The sequence below is a fragment of the Kockovaella imperatae genome (assembly GCF_002102565.1).
Source record: "Kockovaella imperatae strain NRRL Y-17943 chromosome Unknown BD324scaffold_7, whole genome shotgun sequence".
Lineage (NCBI taxonomy): Eukaryota > Fungi > Basidiomycota > Tremellomycetes > Tremellales > Cuniculitremaceae > Kockovaella > Kockovaella imperatae.
This window is the reverse complement of record NW_019028947.1, coordinates 832,203-852,946: the sequence shown is the minus strand read 5'-3', so window position 1 is coordinate 852,946 and position 20,744 is coordinate 832,203. Positions and strand designations below refer to the sequence as shown.

Sequence of the window (20,744 nt, the reverse complement as noted above, 5' to 3'; positions counted from 1 at the left end):
GTATGATCTCAATGCTCTGCTTGTGACGGGATTGCACGAAAAGATGAGCATCTCGCCCATTGTCTTTGTTGATGTTCACTGTTCGCCAGACACATCAAAACGAGGCTCTGACCCTTATGTGATCCATTGTCGTTCATTATCTGTACCGGAACTTCCTCCGACTTTAGCCCATCAGACGGCACCACAATATGATGATCATCATCACCGCATCGGAGCCTAGAGTATGCGTTGGGAGCCCCGTCGTCCGCCAGACCAGGTTAAGATCAGGTTCAACAACTGTTTGATGAGCCTGTGATCAAGGGACAGCCCCAGGCGTGGACGCCTGACTCTGTGGCCGTCAACGTACCGATTCTAAACGAGAGCAGTGACAAGCAGGATCAGCCAGCTGGTTCAGTTGGACGCCTTTCGAGTGGGCTGAGAAGCATCGTAGGGGTACAGTCATGCAATTGGAGTTTGTGACAGCTATTATTCGCTTATGATGCCACATCGCTTGATAACGACAAGGCCCTTTCTATCAATGCCATGTCTGCCAGCAGCTTCTCTTCCTGTAGTCTTCTTCCGACAAGTTGGAGACCGACCGGGGCATCAGTATACCAATTTGGATCCCACTCTGACCACACAGTTTGTTCCAAGGTCGACCTGGGTGCATGAGGCGGCCAAGGTGAGGAGGTGGAGGAGGTGACGGTCGTATGACGAGTTGGGAACGTGATGGCCGGCCAATCGTACAAGTTCCAGATAGCAGTATACATCCAGTGTCTCGATCTGTCATGTCGTGGCGCAAGGCTCGGAGCCCCAGGACACAGGATTGCGTCGACCGGGCGTCCTATCGATTCTTCCAGATCTGTCCACCTGTCCACGGCTGCCTGCCTAAAGTACTCTCTGAGGCGCACAAGCGGCCAAACATCATTCGGTTTGTTCAAACCCATCAAAGGGGCCTTTTCTGTCAACAGCCACTCGATGGACGGGACCGCCGGTTCTCCGGACAAAGCCAAATGATCTCTGTATTCTTGTCCTTGATCCTGGAGGAAGAGGGTGAAGAGTAATTCGTCTGATTCTTTCGTAGCGTAAGGTTTCCAACGGACAATCTCATGTCCTTGCGTTTTGAGTCTCCTCACACTCTCCTCCATTGCCGCGAGGATCGGCGGATGAGGTAAAACGACTCCATCATCCATCATGATGGCGATGGTGAGTCTTTTATCTGACGGATGATCGATTCGACGCCAAGGGTGGTACAACGTCTGGGCTTCCATGTTCCACGGTGCCATCTGCTCTGACAGGATAGAATCACAGAATAAGGATAGGTCCTCCAAGCATGGCGCGAGGGGACCGACACATCCTAAGATTGCGTCCATTCCTTCGTGTGGACCTTGAAGACCGGTATGTGGTAGTCGACCCACGCTGGGTTTCAGACCCCATATATCGTTCCAAAGAGCAGGAATCCTGGTCCATGTCAGGGCCTTGCAATTATGGTATGACGCACCTGATACTACCTGCTATGTCTGTGCCGACTCCAAGTGGGCTGCCTCGCATAGCGATCAAGGCGCCTTCCCCGCCTGAGCTCCCCCCAGCACTGAGATCACGATTATAAGGATTCGTGGTCCGACCATAGATGTTGTTGTTCGTCTCGATGGCCTGAGGGACGATCAGTCTCCAGGCCTATGCAAGCCACAAGCAGACTCACTAAAAGCGACTGAGGGTTCGATGTCTTGCCATAGATTACTCCGCCAGCCTTTCGGATACACCGAACAATCACTGCATCCTTCGCCGCGATTCGATTGTACGCCCATCCGACAAATCCACTCGCCCCGTCCGTACCTCTAACATCTATATGATCCTTGATACTGACTGGGAGACCGTGCAGCGGACCAACCGTGCGTCCAGTGCGATTCTGATAATCGTCTAGTTCTTGAGCTCGTGCCAAGCCTTCTTGAAAACAGATTTCCGTGAGACAATTGGTCGTATCTTGTGCGATGACCGCTGCTCGGATGAACGCAGTGACGACTTCAACGGAAGTATACACTCTGCCCGCGATAGCCTTGACGATTTGGTGTGCGGGCAACGAGGTGATCTCGATCTGGTGAGGCGTGAGGATGGTAAGACGCGTTATGGAGCCATTGGATGGAGCCGGTTCGAGGGCTCTGCTGTCGGCCCAATGAGACAAGAGCACTTCGCGATCGTGCCGCTTTCGAGCCGCGATTTCCTCCCAGGACGCAGCCACAGTGTGGCTTCCATTGCCGTTCAGCATGGCGAGCTTAGCCTTGGAGGCGTTGCCACAGGCTGGATGAATAGAGCTAGAAGGATAGGTGCCTGTTGCCATGATGAGCGATGCTGATATGAACAAGCGGTGATTAACAGTAGAATGACCGAAGGGAATCTCGTCGCATGAGGATCCGTCCCAAGCGCACGTCGGAGGAGATCGATTCTTTGGTAAATGTCACTGGTAATAAGCCAAGAAGGAATGGCGTCCGGGCAATGGACCGGTTATGCGCCCTGATCCTATGCTCAGATGCTATTGGCTTGCTCATCTGACCAAGGGCGTCCACTGCACGAGGAGCACAAACATATTCGGCCGATTCAATCCATACATGTCAAGATTCGCGGCGCCTGTTGGCGTTTTAAGCGCTAGCCGGAATTAAGGGGTGAGATGACGACGCCTTGCTGGACTTGTGGGATCTGGAGATCTTGGGAGGGCGTCTAACTTTCGCCGCAGACAACTGGCTCGGCGAACGCGGAGCAATGCATGACTGTCAAGCTCTATCTGATAGGAAGATGATTGGCATTACCCCTATCTATTCAAAAGAGATGCACAAGACACGCCAATACGCCCCGAACCAATCTGATTGACAGATCAGACGATGAACGATCTTCACGATGACGCTCGATCCGAGAAGGATCTAGATATCGGCTTCGATCCTACACATCTACTTGAGAAGGGAGACAAGCTCGCCAATGTCACTAGCGAGGAGGTTGCAGCTCCTTTGTATCGCGATGCCCCACCAGAAGTCAAGGCCTGCGTACCTGAGGTCGACGATGTCGATACACCTTGTGAGACGTTTAGGGCGTATATCCTGGGAACTATCTGTGCAGTTGTAGGCACTGGCTTAAACACATGGTGAGCTTCTTCCCAGGATCTCAGGCTGATGCCTCGTCACAAGGTTCGGATCGCGACAGCCCGGTGTCTATGTCAGCCCGCTTCTCGCCCAATTCATCGTTCATCCTGTGGGGGTGTTCATGGCCAAGCTCTTGCCCACCCGTCGATTCAATCTGATGGGTCACGAGATGACTCTCAATCCCGGACCATGGAATACCAAAGAACACACGATCGTCACTCTGATGGCTACCGTTTCTTTCCCTACCGCCACTGCCATTGACATTATCATCGCCACGAAGCTTCCAGTGTTCTTCAATGATCCAGAATTGGGCGGCAACTTGGGATATCAATTCCTCATCGTCCTCTCCACTCAGTTCCTCGGTTTTGGCCTTGCAGGGATGGCAAGAGAGTATCTTGTTTTTCCTCCCGCTATGATCTGGCCTCTGAATCTGGCCAAAGTATCGCTGTTCAATGCTCTGCACAGAAGGCGATTCGACGAGCATGGCGAAGTGGTCGTCGATCAGGAGGCAGATCGAGATCCACCTGTACATGGATGGAGGATCTCTGGATTCAGGTTCTGTCTCTACGTCACCATGGGCAGTTTTGCTTGGTTCTTCGTCACTGCTTTCTTGTGTCCTTTCTTGACCTATTTCAATTGGCCAACCTGGATCGCCCCAACGAACAAGAAACTCGCAATCATCATGGGCTCGTTCACCGGTCTTGTGAGTGCCTCAAGAGACTCCCTCGACTGATTCGTACGTCAGGGAATCAATCCAGTCCCAACTTTTGACTGGACCTTCATTTCTGGAGCGGGTTTGACTCCCCTTATCACACCATGGTGGGCTACTCTGCAGATCTTCAGTGAGTCCGCATGACACATGATGACACATGTCCTTTTTGCGTGCCGGCACCTCTGCTGAACCAATGTCAGTCGGCGCCTCACTCGGAGTTTTGATCATTATCGCTCTCTACTTTTCCAACACTTGGTATACCTCTTATCTCCTACCTAACTCAAACGCCGCGTTTGACCGTTTCGGACATTCTTACAATGTCTCACGAGTCCTCAATCCGGACCACACAATCAACGAGGTCAGCTACCGAGCATACTCACCATTGTACTACTCGGCAGGGTATAATCTCGTCTTTGGTGCCTACTTCGCTCAGTATTCGGCTGCCATCGTTTACGCCGTTCTAGATCACGGAGAACAGCTCAAAATTGGATTCACAGTCGGGTACCGCCAAATGAGAGCATTGTTCTCCAAAAGACATGGCAAGAGCGAAGTGGAGGAAGCGAGGGAGATGATGGATTACGACATCCACTATCGGCTGATGAAGGCCTATCCAGATGCCCCTCAGTGGTGGTTCGGTCTCATCTGTCTGGCTGCCTTGATCATGGGCATCGTGGCCTGCGAGGTCTACAAGAACACTATGCCGATCTGGGGTATTTTTGTTTGTTTGGCGATGGCAGCAGTCTTCTTGGTACCATCAGGTATCATCATGGCTATAAGTGTGAGTGGGGCATCATCCTCGGTATTACGTATGTACTGTGTACTCCCCCTGACATCTGGCCACAGAATGTTCAGATCATCCTCGTCGTTTTAGCAGAGATTATTCCCGGTGCAGCTATACCTGGAAGGTGGGCATCATCAGTCAAGACAACGAGCTGAAAACCTTGCAGACCTTATGCAAACATGGTTTTCAAGATCTACGGCTGGGTTGCTCTGATCCAAGCTTTACTCTACGTACAAGATCAAAAGCTCGCACACTACATGCACGTCCCGCCCAGAGCTACGTTCCGGGCACAAATGTGGGGCGTGCTCATCGGGACATTCGTCACGCTGGGAGTTATCAACTGGCAAATGAGCGTCGTACCAGATCTTTGTGTACCGGGTCAGAAGGACCTTCTGACCTGTCCTTACTACGTGAGCCACCTCTTAATGTACTGCATCTGACATAGAACAGACTACCTTCTTCTCTTCGGCTTTGTTATTCGGGGTACTGGGACCCAAGAGAGTGTACGGATCCAAAGGATTGTACAAGAATCTTCTCTGGGCATTCTTTGTCGGTGCAGCTCTGACAATCATCGCGAGTCTAGCCAAGAGGAAGTGGCCGAAGAACAAGTACATCCAAGGTGAATAAAACTTCACGGACATGTCTCTGATCCGACTGATGAGCGCAGCGATCAATATCCCCGTTATCATTTCCGGAGCGCAATATTTTGCCCCTTACAATTGGGCCTTCGTCTATGCTGGGGTACCTCTTGCTTGGACATTTATGCGCTACCTATACCGTCATTATCACAGTTGGTGGTCCAAGTACTGCTGTGAGTCCGAAATTGGGGAGGCACGAGCTAGCCCAAGGTTGACCTACACAAGATATCCTGTCGATTGGCTTGACTGTCGGTGCTGCTCTATCCGGTATAATTCAGTTCTTCTGTATCACCTACCCTGGAGCTAGTCTCAACTGGTGGGGTACTGAGTTTTATGTCAGTGGGTGTGATGGGCTTGGATGTCCCCTGAAAGAGCTGCCTGAAGTGGGATACTTTGGTCCTGGGGTAGGTCCAGCCGCCATCATCGGGGGAACCATCCGCTGACGTCGTGTTCAGCCCGGACAATTTGACTGAGCAATCAACGTCTCTCCTCATGATTACGATGTGTAGGCAGAGGATCTACGATCATCTGCGATTTGGTAGTCAGCATGATAGTTGTGATGCGTCTGTACAATATGCAACCTTGGCCAAGTTGGATTTTTGCCACTCGCTAGGAATCTGAAAACCCGGGGAACCCGACTTCGGGATCTGGAACGGATTCTCATCCCGCATCAGCCGATAAGGACAAGTCTTCAACACTATCCATCTGGTCACATGTGAACCTTTGATCATTGGTCCAGCCGTCCAGGGTGTCAAGTGTGATACGATGGAGTCTGGTCCGAGCCGAATCTCAGAAGCCCCCTTTGGCGAGTCAACGTCAATGGCGGTCGGCGCGTCTACTCGTCGGAGCAAAACTGGGTGTATAACCTGTCGTATCCGCAAAAAGGTCAGTGTGCTGATGTATCTCCCTGCATCTCAACAAGCTGATGACCTGGCACCTTGCGATAGAGGTGTGATGAAGCCAAGCCTCTTTGCCGGACCTGTACCCGATTGGGCATAGAGTGCTTGGGATACGGCGCCAAGCGGCCTAAATGGTTGAGCGAGAAGAGCAAAGCGGATCAATGGCGTCGACATATGTGCGCGACATTTCTCTCGGCTCCGCTGAGAGCGCATACTCACCTATGCACAGACATGAAGCGATACAAGTGCAGAAGACCAAGAGGGCGAGAGAAGAGTCGACGCAGTCGCCAGAATCTGACGGTGACTTGTCTCCGGTGGAAACGCATGACAGATCTTCGTGGCTATCGGCTTTCGACGGTAGCTCCGAATCGATCCCTCCGACTAGGTCTGGGAGACCTAGCGCTCATGATGGTCCTCCATGGAAGACACCTGCTCCGTTCGAGCAGGTGGCCGGGGCGGAACTCCTAAACGATTGGGACACAACCTTCGCTCGACCCAATGGCGTACCCAATGGTTTCCGAGATGACCCCACTCATGGTCAATCCGTCTTGCTACCAAATGATGACATGACCGTCACGATTCATCGGACCTCACCTCAATCCCAGAGCGCAGACGCCGCCATTCAGGACATGTGGAAAATCCTCTTTGGTCCCGATACACCTCCACCTCCGCTTCCAGCTTCCTCGCCAATCCATCAGGCGCCTCCTCCTGCGACCCACTCAGAGCTTACTTTTCCCCTCACGATTTTCAGACCCATGCCAGCAGCTTCGGTGGCACCGTTGATGGCGGCCAGCTCTTCCGAAATCCCTGACTTAGGATATCTTCACCACTATCTCAACGTCGTGCTTCCCCTGCAGTATCGCTTCGCTTTCAAGTCGATGGCTGAGCTAGTAACTCCTTTAGCAATGTCCAACCCTCAAGTTATGAGCTCGACTTCCTCCCTCGCTGCTCTCCACCTCTCTGCTCAACGTACGAATACCCCTTTTACAATGCTCACTTCGGAGACCGACGCTTCCTTCAACGATGTCGATGCGATCGTTGCGTTGACTTCCCACAAAGATGCCACGGATAGGCTAAATTTCCTGTCTAGTAGTGATCTCACGAGTGAGGACGTCATTGTCTCGGCGCTCTTCGCCATATCCTTCCACTTGTTCTGCGGCGGAACCTCCAGGGAATGGGTAGATGTTCTTGCCACGGCTCGGCGGTGTCTTGCATCGGCCCTCGCGTCATCTCCAGAGGTGACGCCAAGCAGAGCAGCGTGAGTCGAGCCTTTTGGACCTTTGTCTTATGTGCCTCAGTCCCGCAAATGGGGTCTCAAGTCCATGGCAGCGTTATAGACCTCTCATCGCCGTGATGGTATGGATGGATATCCTTGGCTCCGTCACTCAGAACAAGGCATCGCCCATATTGCCAACGTACATGCGCCTTCTCGATCGTACACCGATGCAGAGACATACAGATGCCAGGCTGGACATGGAGAATGTGATGGGTTGTGATGATACGACGGTGAGGCTGGACACTGTGAGTTTGCTGATGAAGACAGTTATTGGCCCTTGCAAGGACGATAGCGTTATCGGAATGGAAGGAACATGCTGAGAAAGCGGGGTGTCTGTCGATCAAAGAGCTTGTTCAGCGAGCGGCATCCATAGAGAAGCTCCTGGCGGAGAGATCATGGCGTCAATCACATCTCGACGAAACGCCAGACTCGTCATCATCCCGCAGGGACGGCGAGAGGACGGGATTAATACGTTTCATCAGTGACATATTTCACTCGGCGACTCAAGTGCTTCTGGCAACAGTAGTCAATGGACCATACCCACGGGGTGAGCAATTGGACATCGTTCAGCTCTGATCTGCTTCTAGTTGCCGAAGTGTCGATAGCTGTCCAAGACACCATTGCTGCCTTGACACTTCTGGACATCAGTTACCCTCAAGCGGACATCACTCGTGCCCTCATATTACCGATCACCATAGCCGGCTGTCATTGCGAGACGTTGGCTCAGCGTGACTTTTTCAGAAAGCGATACAGTAGTCTGGGACCTGACGCAGCAGCGTTTGGCAATTCAAGTCAAGCTTTGGCTCTGATGGAAGAAGTGTGGAGACAACGTGATCTACCAGAGATTGGCCCGAGGTCAAAAGTGGACTTTAGGCAGACAATGCGGGACCTGGGCTGGACCGCTGGCATCTTGTTGATATGATACATGCGTCGTTATCATTCTTCCGAACCGGCTTTACCTTTTCAGTCTCTTGCCTAGCCCTTCGAGCTTGGAATTTTCATTGGCGTACAAGCTTCCCACAGCCAACTCTTGTCCTCTTCTTGACCGCTCTGCAAAGAGCGTTTTCAGCTCCTCGCCATCCCGTCCATAGCCAGCTAGATCACCCCACTGAGTCCAACATGGTATGCCGCCTTTCCATCCATGCCCGTTGCCCTCGTCTCCATCTATTGCAGGCTCTTTGCCCGAATCCCAACCTCCACATCTCTGTTTACATGAGACGCTGACAATCTTGCATCGTATCACAGTCGTCCGCTCGACAGCGGGGTCCATTGGCTGACCCACAATATCTGTCCTGGTGTATCCCGCAACGGTGTCTGTGACTACACCCAGCGAATGACGCTTCTCCTCGTGGTCTGTCACGAGGGAGGGAGATGAGAGATGCAAGGTAGCCGAACGATAGTTGAGTGAGTGATCGTGAGCTGTAGGCGAGAGTACAAGTCCATCGACTGCAAAATCTCAGTACGGGGAAGCGAAGAGTGCGCGAGAGATCTCACTGATGGTCGTGGTAGCGGTGAATGAAGTTGACCCCCTCTCCACTGCCTCTACCAGACCAGAGTTTCGATGCCTGTCGAGGCGAAGTCAATTATCGAAACCAGTCAGAACCATTTCACACACGTATGGAAGTAGACATTCCAGCCATTGAAATCGCCAGATTCGTCTTCATCATCCTCGGGCACGATCACAGTGATCAAAGGCAGATTCATCACTGTTTCTGCCCTCTTTGTCTTGCCCTCATGGCGAGATTCATCATCTCCTGGATGAACAAAGGCGACGTGAGCTACTGGGCTCGAGCGAAAGATCTCTCGCGCTGCAGTGACTTCGTACGATGCTCGCTGTCGATACAGTCTGATCTGGGTCTGGGGCCCGGGACTTCCATTCGTGTCTGCCATGGCTTCGAGACTATGTCACACGTACAATCGAATGCTAATGAGCGAGTCAACGCGGTCGGGTGTCCCCCGGCCGGTATCTCGGATCAGCCGAAAAGATGGGGTATCACGTGACAGATCTTCCGAGCCAAGCTTTTAGCGCCCGGTCAAAGAATGTGGCAATGAGGCAGATCCAGCGTCAAAATAAGCGCCCCGATAACACGGTCCTGACCGAGAGACAGCCAAAAATAATCCGCTCGGGCGAGATCCCTCAGACCCCCCGCCCCCCACCTATCTATGTTGGCAGTCTGAAAGCCTCATGCTGCTGCTGGTGCTCCGCTCTGATACTTAGACGCTGCGTCTAATGAGGCTCCGTATGATTCATCATGGAGCTCAATAGGAGTCGATGAGGTTTAAGAGAAAGCACCACATTTCCGACTGTTCACGTTAGCATTCCTCAGCGATATAGATCTGAACATGTCTACCACGCGACTTGCTCCTTCTGTTAATCACAGCGGCAGGACTGGGTCAAGAGTCTCTGTTGATAAGACCTCTATCCCTGTCAATGGTCACACGACTTCCAAGTCCCCTGCTCTCGCCCTCACCGGCCAGTCACGCTGGGCCGGTTGGTCGTATCCTCAGCCACCGAACGTTGGTGGAGCGACCGAGGTTATACATGGGGTGGAGATCAAAGATCCGTGGAGGGAGCTCGAAGACCCCGAGAAGGACGAAACCAAGCGGTTCGTACGCGAGCAGAACGAAGTGAGTCCAAGTGCCACGGTGGGATACGAGCTGATATTGTCTTCAGCTTAGTATTCCCCTTCTCCGGTCGCACCCTCACCGCCAGTTGCTGGAAGACGCCGTACGACAGGTCTGTACATATGAACGAACATCAGTACCGAGTCTGATGGGCGATGGGTACTACTATTGGACGTATAACCAAGGCAGCTGGAGCAGGGACATAGTCGTCCGCTCCAAAGACCTTCAACAAGATTTTGGCCGACTTCCAGAGGGCATCCAGAGTCCAGATCCAGTCGAGACCACAGATGTAGCGACCAAAGAACATCGGCCCGGACCAGAGGTGGTGTTCAATCCAAATCAGGAAGATATGATCTCCATCTATGCGGAGTCTTGGAGCCCGTGTGGCAGATTCTACTGTGTCATTTTGCAAGAGGCAGGGTGAGCATACATACTCTCTCCCAGCACCACGACGTGCTCACTGTGAAATGACAGGAGCGATTGGCAGAAGATTCGGACCCTGGATACTACCACTAGACAGCCCATCGAAGACGACCTCATCGAATCCAAGTTTACCTTTGGAACCAGCTGGATAGGTTCCAACGGCTTCATCTACAAGAAGCCAATCAGAGCGTTGGATATCAACGGAAACGCGTCAGCCTCCTCTGCAGCCCTTGCAGAAGCCGACGGTCAATACGCCATGTTCTATCATCATTTGAAAACACCTCAATGCGAAGATGTCATGGTATGGTATGGAACAGGTCCGAACGCCAGAAATTTGATCACTGGTCGACCGATAGATTGCTCGTGGGATCTTCGAGGGGATCAAAAAGGTCGGAGATGGGTCTTTTGGGACATTCACCGAAGTGCCAGCGCAGAGACCGAGTCTTTCATCTTTGAGCTGCCCCTAAACCTAGACGGGATGTCGGGGCGAGAGACTGGAATGCAACTGAAGAGGCTGATCGGTCAGGGCAAGTGGTTGAGTCGAGGCTTCACCGGATCCTTGCATTGTCAGTCTGAGAGCGATCAAGAGATGGGATGCTGATTGATTTCACAGATATTGGCACCCTATCCAATGACACTCATCTTTTTGAGGGAACCGCCAATGGCTACACGTTGGGCCGCATAGTCGCCATCACCGCTGCAGACATTGATCAGACCGTCCCGGGAGGCGACGTGCCATTCACTCAGCTGATCCCTTCTCATCCATCTGGCTTCAATCTCCTCAGCGCCAATCTCGTCAAGGACTCCGTCCTTGTCCTCGTCTACTTAAGAGACGCATGCGCAGCCGTCGTCTTCGCGGATGCACGCACAGGCGACATTATCGGAGCTTCAGATCAACATGGAACTCTGGGTCACGCCATGACAACGCCTAGTCTAGAGATTCCTGTCCCAGCTGAAGAACTGGACAGAAGACTCGACGCAAAGCACGCAGTTGCTATTCCTGCCCACGCAACCATCTCCAGCGTCTCTTCGAGATCCGACTCGGCAGATTTTTACTTCTCAGTCGATACGTTCGTGGCTCCCCCTTACGTTCTCAGCGGGGTCATATTACCTGGTGTAGGAGAGCCGGATATCAAGCTGTCAAGGATCGATCATGCTCCGGCGCCAGAGGAAGATCTCGTCTGTACGCAAACCTTCTACGAGTCTTTTGACGGGGTGAAGATCCCCTTGTTCATCTCCCACGCCAGAGACCTTGATCTCACTCGTCCACAGCCCACTTTGGTTCATGCTTATGGAGGTTTCGGAGTGTGCAGCACGCCACAATACAATCATCAGTTTACGACGTTTATGCGGCATGTACGTGGAATGTGAGTGCTTCCTATTCCTCGAGTAGAACCTGCCTAACCCCACGTTGACCAGCGTCGCCGTCGCTTGTATTCGCGGTGGCGGGGAGTACGGAGCAGATTGGCACGAATGTGCTCGACAGATCAACCGCTTCATCTGCTATGAGGATTTCTCACATGCGGCCAAATACCTCCACGCCGTCGGTCTCACTACACCGGCTCTGACGGCGTCTTACGGCGTATCGAATGGAGGAACCCTCGTAGCGGCAAGTATGAACAGAGATCCCCATCTGTGGCGAGCGGTCTGTCCAGATGTAGGGGTGTTCGACTCGACAAGATTCCATCTTTTCGTGAGCGAATCGATCGAGTTGCTCTGCCTAACCCATACTGTAGACCATCGGTCGACTATGGAAAGCTGAAGCTGGGGATCCTGAAGATCCGATGCAATTGCAATACATTCATGCCATGTCACCTCTACACTCTGTCAAGGCGGACGACGACATTGTCTATCCCGCAGTGTTCCTCACAACAGCCGATCACGATGTCAGAGTGATACCGGGACACACGCTAAAAATGCTCGCCGAGCTACAAGCAAAAAGGAAGAACAATCCAAACATCTTGTGAGCAGTCTCTGTCAAGCGGAGACTCAATTTCAAACTAACATCCTGCTCAGCCTTGGGAGGATCTATGAGAATGCAGGACACGAGGGTAAGAATTGGAACATGCTCGCGGAGCAAAACGCTGACCAAATATCAGTGACGAGTAAATCTACCGAACAAAAGGTCGAAGAGGCAGTAGATCGACTTGTATTCATCATTTCAGCTATAGGTTTGTAGTGTGCTTGTTTCTCTCTTGATGACAATGACGACCATGTATGAGGACTGAACACTGAATCACCACGGTCTTTGGGATTCTAAAGATTTACCCTGGGGAATGGTTGAGCGCAGTTATTATTCAGCTACTTACGCCCTGCTCTAGGTCGAGTCCTTCTCTGAACCCCTGTGATTCATCTGTATCAGGCATCTGAAGCACCTGGTGAAGCTTTTCGGGTTCAGAGACGGCTCCACAGCGCAGCATCGGACTCACCCAGTCCGTGGAACGAGGCAACACATCAGGTACGTTTGGTGCTTCCTGACCTGATACCAGACTCTCCCACCAATTCTGGTCCATCAACGAGCCAGTGTCCATGGAACCCTTTCGAGAGGAAGAATACTCCTCGAATTCTTGGCTGTTTGACATCTTGTGGAGGCGATACATCCAGGCGGCTGTTTGTGCTGACCATTCTGATGCAGTTTCATGCGCTACATGCTCATGCGTAGCTTTGGAGGGCGGTCTCGATCGATAGGATTCCATGGCGGCTCGTGCATTGTCATGCAGAACAGTGAGCCATTCGACATCGTGCTTCGATCCTTCGCAAGGGATAGAGTCTCGGAAATTGGGCAGGAGGATCAGAAAGCCTTCAAGAGACTCCATGGCCAGAGGTGCGACTGGACAGCCCGGCGCGATGACACAAATCGATGCTAGGCATGCACCGGCCGAGAGGCCATCAGACTAGCGGATGAGCACCTCACCGAGGATTAGATTGACAGACATACCCAGAAGTACCAGTGGCGAGCACTGACAAGGGGCGAGAGCGAGTACAGGCTTTGTAATGTGGCAATGATCATCTAGCGAGACATCAGCCGAGACTCCGAGGCCTAGCGCGTGGCAATCAGCTCACAATCAGTCGCTCGACAGCAGCTAAGAAAGGCGCCGCGAAAGGCGAATGCGTCGGATCTGCTGGTGCAGCTCGCAAAGCAGTGACAAAGTATGGTCGCAGTAGTGCGTATATAGTGCTACTGATCTTGAGGGCCAAGTAATGTTGCTACACATGAGCACCGAGACCTTGCGCGTTTGACTTACTTGGAAGAGCAGAGCCACATCAGTCGCAATTGGCGCCGGACTAGCTTCATCGGCTTCGCGTTGACTGCCGTACTTTGAGACCGTGACTCGCATAGAAGCTCGGCAGCGAAGCCTCAGCGGTGTTTCATCCTCGAGAGCAGATCTACAAAGTAAGTGGTCGGCTCTGAGAAATCTCTCACAATCGGCGCCAGATATTTATTATTCTTGTCCATTGAGGAGCAGAGACGCGGTGTGTCTCGTCCAAACGCCTGGGAGACTCGTCAGTGAGAGTGTTGAGATAGACACGTGCTCTTTAGCCAAGCTTGCTAATCTGGAGTGTATGTAGTCAAATGTCACGGTTGGCTGGGAGAACGACTCTGGAAGCATAGTGTCGAGGTAATCAGGACTCAATCCAGTCCTAGCAAGATTTAGCAATTCAATGGAATAATGCCTAAACAGCTCACATCCGGTCCCAAGTAGCCGACTGAATGATGCATTAGCTTTCAAGTCCCCGTTCCAAGGCCTAAGCTTACCATGAATACATCCGACCCGTAAATATACCAGAACAGTCTGCGCCGACGATCTACCTCTTGCGCATCAAGACCCCAAAGACTACCATCACGATGAAGACCCATCTATTGTGGTAAGTCTTAGTGGACTAGACGAAAGGCCTCACCGCTTGCATCATCCGGTTCGCAGTGCCTAGCAATTGCCAAGCATAATCCCAGCGAGACGAAAGATCCACATAAGGCAACGCTGTGCATATGAGAGACTGTTCAGCGTGTCAGTGTGGGATCGAGCACACGGTCCACCCACAAGTGTCTGCAGCCCAGTGGTGGTCGTGCTTAACATGAATTTCCCACTGAGTAGACACGACTGAGCGATGGAAAGGTATGTGACGGCTTGCGAGGACAATGGCGGAATCTCCATGTTCATGATCATGCCAAAGGCCAGGACGGCAGATACCAGGCCGAGCTGCTGATAGGCAAGAGGTGAACGCTGAGCACTACTCGACCGTCGCTCGATATAGACCGATTCGAGAATTTGGTCAAAGTCGGCCGACGTGATCGGGGTTCCGATCCAAGCGATGCGACGGAAATACGACTGAGAGAGGATGCGAGCTTCTTCCATGTTGGGTAATTGGCTGAATAGCTTGCTATACGGCTGAGAGGTAGCGTTCGGCAGGTTGGCTAGTGCTGCAAAATCTGCGGTATCACGATCGATAGGGTATGCCGGGATATGGGCGTGATCGCTTCTGAGTGTATCCTGTGAACAGTGTCAGTCCGACAGCCGGTGTCAAGGTTTTTGACCTACATCGCGAAGCCATTGCATGCCTGCAGCTGGTCCGGCGTAGGTTGATCGGTCTGCATCTACTTGGAGGGTGCCGAGCTCGTTTCTCTGACTCGACTCTGCACTGGATAGCGTGTGAGGAGCCTCAATCGGATCAGGTCCGATTACGTGTGGTGAGCGCGAGGCTACGGAAGCGAGCGCGTCCATTGCAGTGACATCGTTGAGGTATGCAGAGCTCTTCCTGACTGTCACAGGTGATAGTCCACCAGACGTAGGATTCGCAGGGGATGTCGTGTGGAACGCCAAGTGAGGAGCAGCCGTGTTCCCGAGCATTGATTCCAGTTCATGAACTCTTGAGGCGAGGTCATCCCGTTCTCGGATCCTACAGCCAGCACGTCAGCTTCTAGTTAATTGTATCAATCCAGTATACTTACAAACCCTTGAGTCCACCCAACGCACGATCAGGACATAGCTCTGGGTAGCCTCTCTTAATACATCCGTTGCACGGCACTGTATTTCTTCCATCAGCGCGGGGATTCGTTAAATTCCGCCAAGATGGACATGGTGAGAAAGTACATCCCTCACCTTGACGATCACACTTGATCTTGAGACGACGACATTCTGAACATCATGAGTATCAGTGGGTCCCTTCAAGCCTCATGCACTGGTTCTGTACCCGATGAAGGCACCTCTAGACTCACCAGCACAATTCAGACTTTTCGACTTTCGCCCCGTCCCGGACGGACCTGATTGATAACCATCTCCGTTTTCTGGGGAGGGTGATGACCAAGGTCTTCTAGCTGCAGATCCTGGCATGGCTCAAGGAGAGGGGAATAGCTCGTTGCAAGTCCGAAAGTGCCATGTACTAGGCTCAGGGGATTGACCACAACGATAGGATCACCGGGGATTTTCAATCCGTTCATCGGTGTCCTGAGCGGAGAACGGAATCAAATCTCAATCTAGTGTGGCGTGCAGCAGCAGCACCTGCAGGGATGCATATGGAATGGTGTCAAGCAGCTGACTGTGAACTACTACAGACGCCTCAGTGGAAGAACGAGGCATAAGTTCGCTGCTTGGAGGTCTCAGATGCTCCGTTCACAGCATCAGCTTCTCCCTGCTGCGTGTCGGTGAGCTCATCAGCTTTTTGGGTCTCAGCCACGCTTGGAGGCTCGGCGTCCGATTCAATTGTCGACCCAGCGATGCTGCTGCTCTGCTCCGTGTCGCCTGTCTGGGACGGCGTGCCATTCTCTTCCCCAGATCGCTCTTCAGCGTCCACAAAATTCTCAGGCTCAGAAGGTGGGGTCTCAGTATAGTCCTTCTTACCTACTTCCACCCAGGACTGGTCGTCGAATTCATGACTAGATTCCGAGCTCATGGTGGTTGTTCTAGGTCAGGCCTGATAGTGATGCTGTGATGTTTCTAAGGCTGTAGACTGCTATGCAGGAAAAGAGTGGCGAAGGCTTCTTATCGTGTCGAATTATGTATTCTTCCAGGGTACGGCGGACGGCAGCCTGCGACCTGTGAATCGAGGGGTTACAGCGTCATCTCGCCCCAAATTCGATGAAAGGAGAGTAGTGAGATGCCACAGTGGACACGGACGAGATCGATCGGGGCTGGATTGGACAGTAAACCAAGCATGATTGCCCGCCGAAGTACCGGCTTCAGTTTTCCAGTATGAGATGGGTTCAGTTTATACCTGCTAAACGACATGCGAAAGGCATCTTGTGGTTGAGAGCCATCAGATCGTCAGGGCTTCACTCTAGGTTCAGATCTCTGATGGAATGCGTCAAATGCACAGACTTTGGTCCCATGAGCAAGCTCGCTTCACGCTCCAGATAGATCCATGCATGGACATCGAACGACTGCGAGCGAAGACTGCGGGACTGATAAGAATGCATTACGGATGCTTGAGAGCGGAAGGGATCGTGAAAGACCAAGGCTGACCGCAGTTGGATCACTTGGGTCCATTGATGATGCATTTGATGACGGTCTGTAGGAGATCAGCTAGGATCCCTCACTTGTGACAGTCGACACGACACCACACCCACCTTGCCATTGGCATCCTTGCCCTTCTTGGTCGCTTCGAAAGCCTCCATGGCGTGATCGAATTCGTACTGTTGGGTCTTGATGGGTTTGAGGTCGACCAAGCCTCGCTCAACGAGGGAGATGGCAAGCTCGTAATCGCCTGTACCGTATCGGAAAGATCCGATCATCTTCAATTGCTTGTTGATCAATGGGAAGAAGGGGACGTTGATGTTCATGTTGTGACCCATACCGACACCGACGAACGTGCCTCTGTCAATTGTGTCAGGGCTGACAGATCGGGTGAAAATGGGAAAACTCACGCTGGCTTGAGGAGGTGGAGTGACATTTGGATACAAGACGGGGCGCCAGTACAGTCCACGGCGAGGTCGATCGAGCCACGTCCGAGTTGAGGAACACCGAGAGCTTCACGGAGCTCTTTGGCAGCTCGAACAGAGTAGTCATCGTCACTTTCGCCTTCATTCTTCTTGCCCTGAGGATAGAGCGTGAGCGAACTCTTGATCGGATTTGTGACAAAACTCACCGGTTTGTAGACATCTGTAGCGGCGTAAGACTTGGCAAACTTCAATCTGTCATCATTGATGTCGACAGCGATGACCTTTCTTGAGCCCAAAGCTCTGGCGACGGCCATGCACATGAGTCCAACGGGACCAGCACCAAAGATGACGACGATTTCGTTGGACTTGAGTTGTCCAAGAGTGGAGACGGAGTGAACACCGACCGAGAGAGGCTCGACCATGGCTCCGTCCTCAAACGTCACGGAATCAGGGATAGGGTGGGCAAGGTCGGCAGGAAGGGCTAAGCGAGACGTTGTATCAGCCGAGTCCCCATCGTGAGGGACGAAAGAGGTGTCAACATACCATAGTACCTGGCAAGAGTGCCGTAGATGGAAGGAGGCGTGGCCGCAAAGTCCATGAATTGGCAGAGCTGAGAGAGGTGTCAGGCTATAACCGGACTCGCGCTCGCTTGAGCTCGCTTGCGCCAGCTCGCTGACAAACCCACCTCGTACTTGCCCTTCTTACACTCTGGACACTTTCTGCAGCTTCTACCAGGTTCCAAAGCGACTCTGTCACCGACTTTGAGGCCCATCTCGGGCTTGACAGCAGCGCCAATTTTTGCAATGACTCCACTGGACTCGTGCCCCAGACACATGGGCTTCTCGAGGACGTAGTCCCCTATACGCCCATGGGTGAGGTAATGGACATCAGATCCACAGATTCCAGTTCGTCTGACTTCCACGAGGACCTGATCGTCTTGAATCTCAGGGACAGGTCGCTTCAGGAGGAAACCGAGCGTCAATCACAAGCTACCAGTCAAAGCGATTGGGCATCGCTCACCTCTTCAAATTTGACATTCTCGATACCGTGCAGGACGAAGCTCGGGTTATCATGTTTCATCTGAACTTGTGCCATCTTGCTAGCTGTAGCTGCAGTGTATGATCTGTTGTTGATAGTCGCAGGGCTGATAATTTTTCTCGCTACAACGTTTGTGACAGTCGACCGAAAGTTTCCGCCGAGGACGGCCCGAAGAGGCGTTGCGGGTAGCATGAGGGCGAAAGAATAATTGGGAATTTTGGCTCTGGTGGGTGAGCGTGCGTGCAAGGATAGACGTATCCCGGTGACTGTTCACACTAGAACTCTTGTTTGATATGCTGCTTCGAGTGTGGTTGTTGTTGTTGAAGATATGAACGAAAGATGAAAGAAAGAATAGAAGATGGACAAAGGTACACACTCAGGCGTCTTTAAGGTTCATCTCGGCGCAAACTCGGCGATTTACATATCTCTACACCAATACACTGCTGCCACCACCACCACCACCGTTGGTCATGCCTCTGAGCACACCTGTACTCCGTTTGGCATCGAGGAACAATCCTTCCAGTTCACCGATCTGATCTAATCCAACTTCAGTCTGACCCATCGTCTTGGCGAGGATGGAGGCTGGGGTGAGAAGCTGGAGGGCGAATCTCAGACTGGTCTTTTCACCTTCGTCGGCTAATCTGTCCAAAGCTTCTTGACGGAGAACGATGCCTTCGATCTTGCTCCTGATCTCGAGCACTTTTCGAATCTCGTCTCGACTGTAAAGGCTCGTCTTGACGATCATGCAGCGGTCCAAGAGGTCCACAGGTATACCGTGAGGAGATCGAATGCCTTCACCGGATCCACCAACGACCCCATCGTATTCGGTTCCTCGGATAGTCGTCATGCCACGGTTGGATGCCAAAACGACGTAGGGAGACATGGGCGATTCGAGAGCTCGGTTCAGATAGGTAAAGCATTCCATGTCGAGCATGTGGACCTGGCAGACGGACGTCAGTCAAGCGCACACGTCGTACATCGCAGCACGCCTTGCACTCACCTCATCGATGAACAAGACTCCTGGGACGAGCTCCGCGACTCCCTGCTCGATATATCTATCCACGACTTTGTTGATCTCTCTCCGTAATTTGTCCGTGACCTCTGTTCTCCCACCCTTGACCAACTGCCCCATTACACTCATGATATCCTGTCCACCCTGCGGTCTAGCATTCGCCATGTCCAAATCATGCAGCGTCACATCCTGAACCAGCTCCTTTCGTTTATGCACATCTCCCTTTGGCAACGGGACGTATTCCTCCGCCTCGAGATCGAATTCCGAGGCATAGGCATCTGATCTTCCAACTCGCTTCACCGCTCCAGTATTCGCCTCGATATAGATGACATCTCCAACCACCACACGTTCCTTCTGAATCGCTTCATAGACGGATGGGTCGAGTCGTAATTGTTTGGTCCCTTTGACCGTTTTCAACCCCACAATGACATGAGAGATGGTCTTGCCATAACCAGATAACGGGTTCTCAGCTTCGGATGGCGTGAGTTCAGTGACTTCTCCTTCGTAAACCTCTTTCGTCTCTTTGATACGGAGGCCTGGGACGAATCAGCTACGATTCCTCCCCGGAAATGGCGCTGACGCTCACCTATTGCTCGTCGGAAGGAGCTGCCCAAGACTTCTGTTTTCTTAACTTCGCCAGAATACACCTCTGAACCGACCATCGCGCAGAAAGGGACTTTCGAGCCGAGCTCTTGACTCATGGCCAGGGCCATAGCCGTCTACTCTCAAACGTTATTCTCGGCTCCTAGCTCATTGAGTTCAATTCCAACTCACCTTGCCTGTGCCCGGTGGACCGACCAATAGTAATGGCCTGCCAGAATGTCTCCCCATCCTCAACAGCTGTAAATGCAGACCCAGAGCTTCTCTCGCTGTACGCTGTCCCACGAATCCCTGTGACATCTCCATAGCTGTGCCATCATCTGCCAATCCCAGTCCTTTGATATGCGAGTGAGTTGCTATCCTCGACTCGCGTGTCGCAGTCGGTGGAGGTGGCTGAGTGATGATTCCGTTACCTGAATTCGTACCTGCCGGTGCAGCAGAAGATGACGCGGTAGGCTGAGCAAGGGACATGGTCGCGGGATAGCTGCACGAAAGAGTCTTAGCTGAGGAGACAGTACACAGTAGTAGCTCTTGACTGCTGACCTTCCTCGAGGACTTTTTTGGAATATTTATCTTGGCTGTGAATTATCGATCCAATTTATCCCATTTTATACCGTTTCAAACCAGTTTCCATCGTAGAATTCACAGTATTGCATTCCAACGACAGCAAGCAACGAAGACGAGCACGAGCGATAGCAGCTGAAGGGGAGAACATAAAGCAAGAAGCAGATCTCACTTCGTCACAACGTCATGCCT

The 20,744-nt window shown here is 52.2% G+C and overlaps 9 protein-coding genes across 9 annotated transcripts; 3 read left to right on the top strand and 6 right to left on the bottom strand.

Annotated features, from left to right (window-relative positions):
• Positions 1–473: 473 nt before the first annotated feature.
• BD324DRAFT_580276 (amidase signature domain-containing protein) lies at positions 474–2,245 on the bottom strand (the record flags this gene model as incomplete). Its single annotated transcript, XM_022013430.1, has 3 exons — positions 474–1,440; positions 1,481–1,632; positions 1,682–2,245. 3 exons carry the CDS (start codon positions 2,243–2,245, stop codon positions 474–476), a joined length of 1,683 nt encoding a protein of 560 aa, XP_021871008.1.
• Positions 2,246–2,855: 610 nt separating this feature from the next.
• Positions 2,856–5,684, top strand: BD324DRAFT_580331 (OPT oligopeptide transporter protein-domain-containing protein; the record flags this gene model as incomplete). The annotated part of the gene is made up of 9 exons (XM_022013434.1): positions 2,856–3,112; positions 3,156–3,813; positions 3,856–3,952; positions 4,023–4,600; positions 4,666–4,727; positions 4,770–5,013; positions 5,054–5,211; positions 5,266–5,414; positions 5,467–5,684. The coding sequence occupies 9 exons, from the start codon at positions 2,856–2,858 to the stop codon at positions 5,682–5,684; spliced, it is 2,421 nt and encodes an 806-aa protein (XP_021871007.1).
• Positions 5,685–6,060: 376 nt separating this feature from the next.
• On the top strand, positions 6,061–8,809 carry BD324DRAFT_675801 (fungal-specific transcription factor domain-domain-containing protein; the record flags this gene model as incomplete). Its single annotated transcript, XM_022018952.1, has 6 exons — positions 6,061–6,126; positions 6,189–6,316; positions 6,349–7,398; positions 7,439–7,646; positions 7,684–7,963; positions 8,004–8,809. 6 exons carry the CDS (start codon positions 6,061–6,063, stop codon positions 8,336–8,338), a joined length of 2,067 nt encoding a protein of 688 aa, XP_021871006.1. The 3' UTR covers positions 8,339–8,809.
• Positions 8,372–9,401, bottom strand: BD324DRAFT_681684 (hypothetical protein; the record flags this gene model as incomplete). Its single annotated transcript, XM_022019128.1, has 3 exons — positions 9,032–9,401; positions 8,911–8,981; positions 8,372–8,862 (listed from the first exon to the last, which is right to left on the bottom strand). The coding sequence occupies exons 1-3, from the start codon at positions 9,304–9,306 to the stop codon at positions 8,372–8,374; spliced, it is 837 nt and encodes a 278-aa protein (XP_021871005.1). The 5' UTR covers positions 9,307–9,401.
• Positions 9,402–9,759: 358 nt separating this feature from the next.
• Positions 9,760–12,643, top strand: BD324DRAFT_651409 (prolyl oligopeptidase family-domain-containing protein; the record flags this gene model as incomplete). The annotated part of the gene is made up of 8 exons (XM_022018330.1): positions 9,760–10,044; positions 10,091–10,461; positions 10,516–11,030; positions 11,078–11,831; positions 11,884–12,157; positions 12,201–12,427; positions 12,481–12,515; positions 12,564–12,643. The coding sequence occupies 8 exons, from the start codon at positions 9,760–9,762 to the stop codon at positions 12,641–12,643; spliced, it is 2,541 nt and encodes an 846-aa protein (XP_021871004.1).
• Positions 12,644–12,700: 57 nt separating this feature from the next.
• BD324DRAFT_651408 (hypothetical protein) lies at positions 12,701–15,794 on the bottom strand (the record flags this gene model as incomplete). Its single annotated transcript, XM_022018329.1, has 16 exons — positions 12,701–12,733; positions 12,774–12,848; positions 12,894–13,358; positions 13,403–13,474; positions 13,528–13,671; positions 13,710–13,838; positions 13,889–13,957; positions 13,995–14,106; positions 14,153–14,172; positions 14,222–14,323; positions 14,365–14,460; positions 14,505–14,954; positions 15,003–15,360; positions 15,413–15,488; positions 15,564–15,599; positions 15,680–15,794. 16 exons carry the CDS (start codon positions 15,792–15,794, stop codon positions 12,701–12,703), a joined length of 2,352 nt encoding a protein of 783 aa, XP_021871003.1.
• Positions 15,795–16,020: 226 nt separating this feature from the next.
• Positions 16,021–16,353, bottom strand: BD324DRAFT_651407 (hypothetical protein; the record flags this gene model as incomplete). Its single annotated transcript, XM_022018328.1, has 1 exon — positions 16,021–16,353. One exon carries the CDS (start codon positions 16,351–16,353, stop codon positions 16,021–16,023), a length of 333 nt encoding a protein of 110 aa, XP_021871002.1.
• A 579-nt stretch (positions 16,354–16,932) lies between these two features.
• On the bottom strand, positions 16,933–18,433 carry BD324DRAFT_642430 (sorbitol dehydrogenase; the record flags this gene model as incomplete). Its single annotated transcript, XM_022017485.1, has 7 exons — positions 16,933–16,968; positions 17,027–17,273; positions 17,324–17,493; positions 17,545–17,819; positions 17,882–17,948; positions 18,024–18,296; positions 18,359–18,433. The coding sequence occupies 7 exons, from the start codon at positions 18,431–18,433 to the stop codon at positions 16,933–16,935; spliced, it is 1,143 nt and encodes a 380-aa protein (XP_021871001.1).
• Positions 18,434–18,744: 311 nt separating this feature from the next.
• Positions 18,745–20,542, bottom strand: BD324DRAFT_627736 (TIP49 C-terminus-domain-containing protein). Its single transcript, XM_022016039.1, has 4 exons — positions 20,163–20,542; positions 19,975–20,107; positions 19,377–19,924; positions 18,745–19,316 (listed from the first exon to the last, which is right to left on the bottom strand). Exons 1-4 carry the CDS (start codon positions 20,457–20,459, stop codon positions 18,804–18,806), a joined length of 1,491 nt encoding a protein of 496 aa, XP_021871000.1. The 5' UTR covers positions 20,460–20,542; the 3' UTR covers positions 18,745–18,803.
• Between the last annotated feature and the right edge of the window lie 202 nt (positions 20,543–20,744).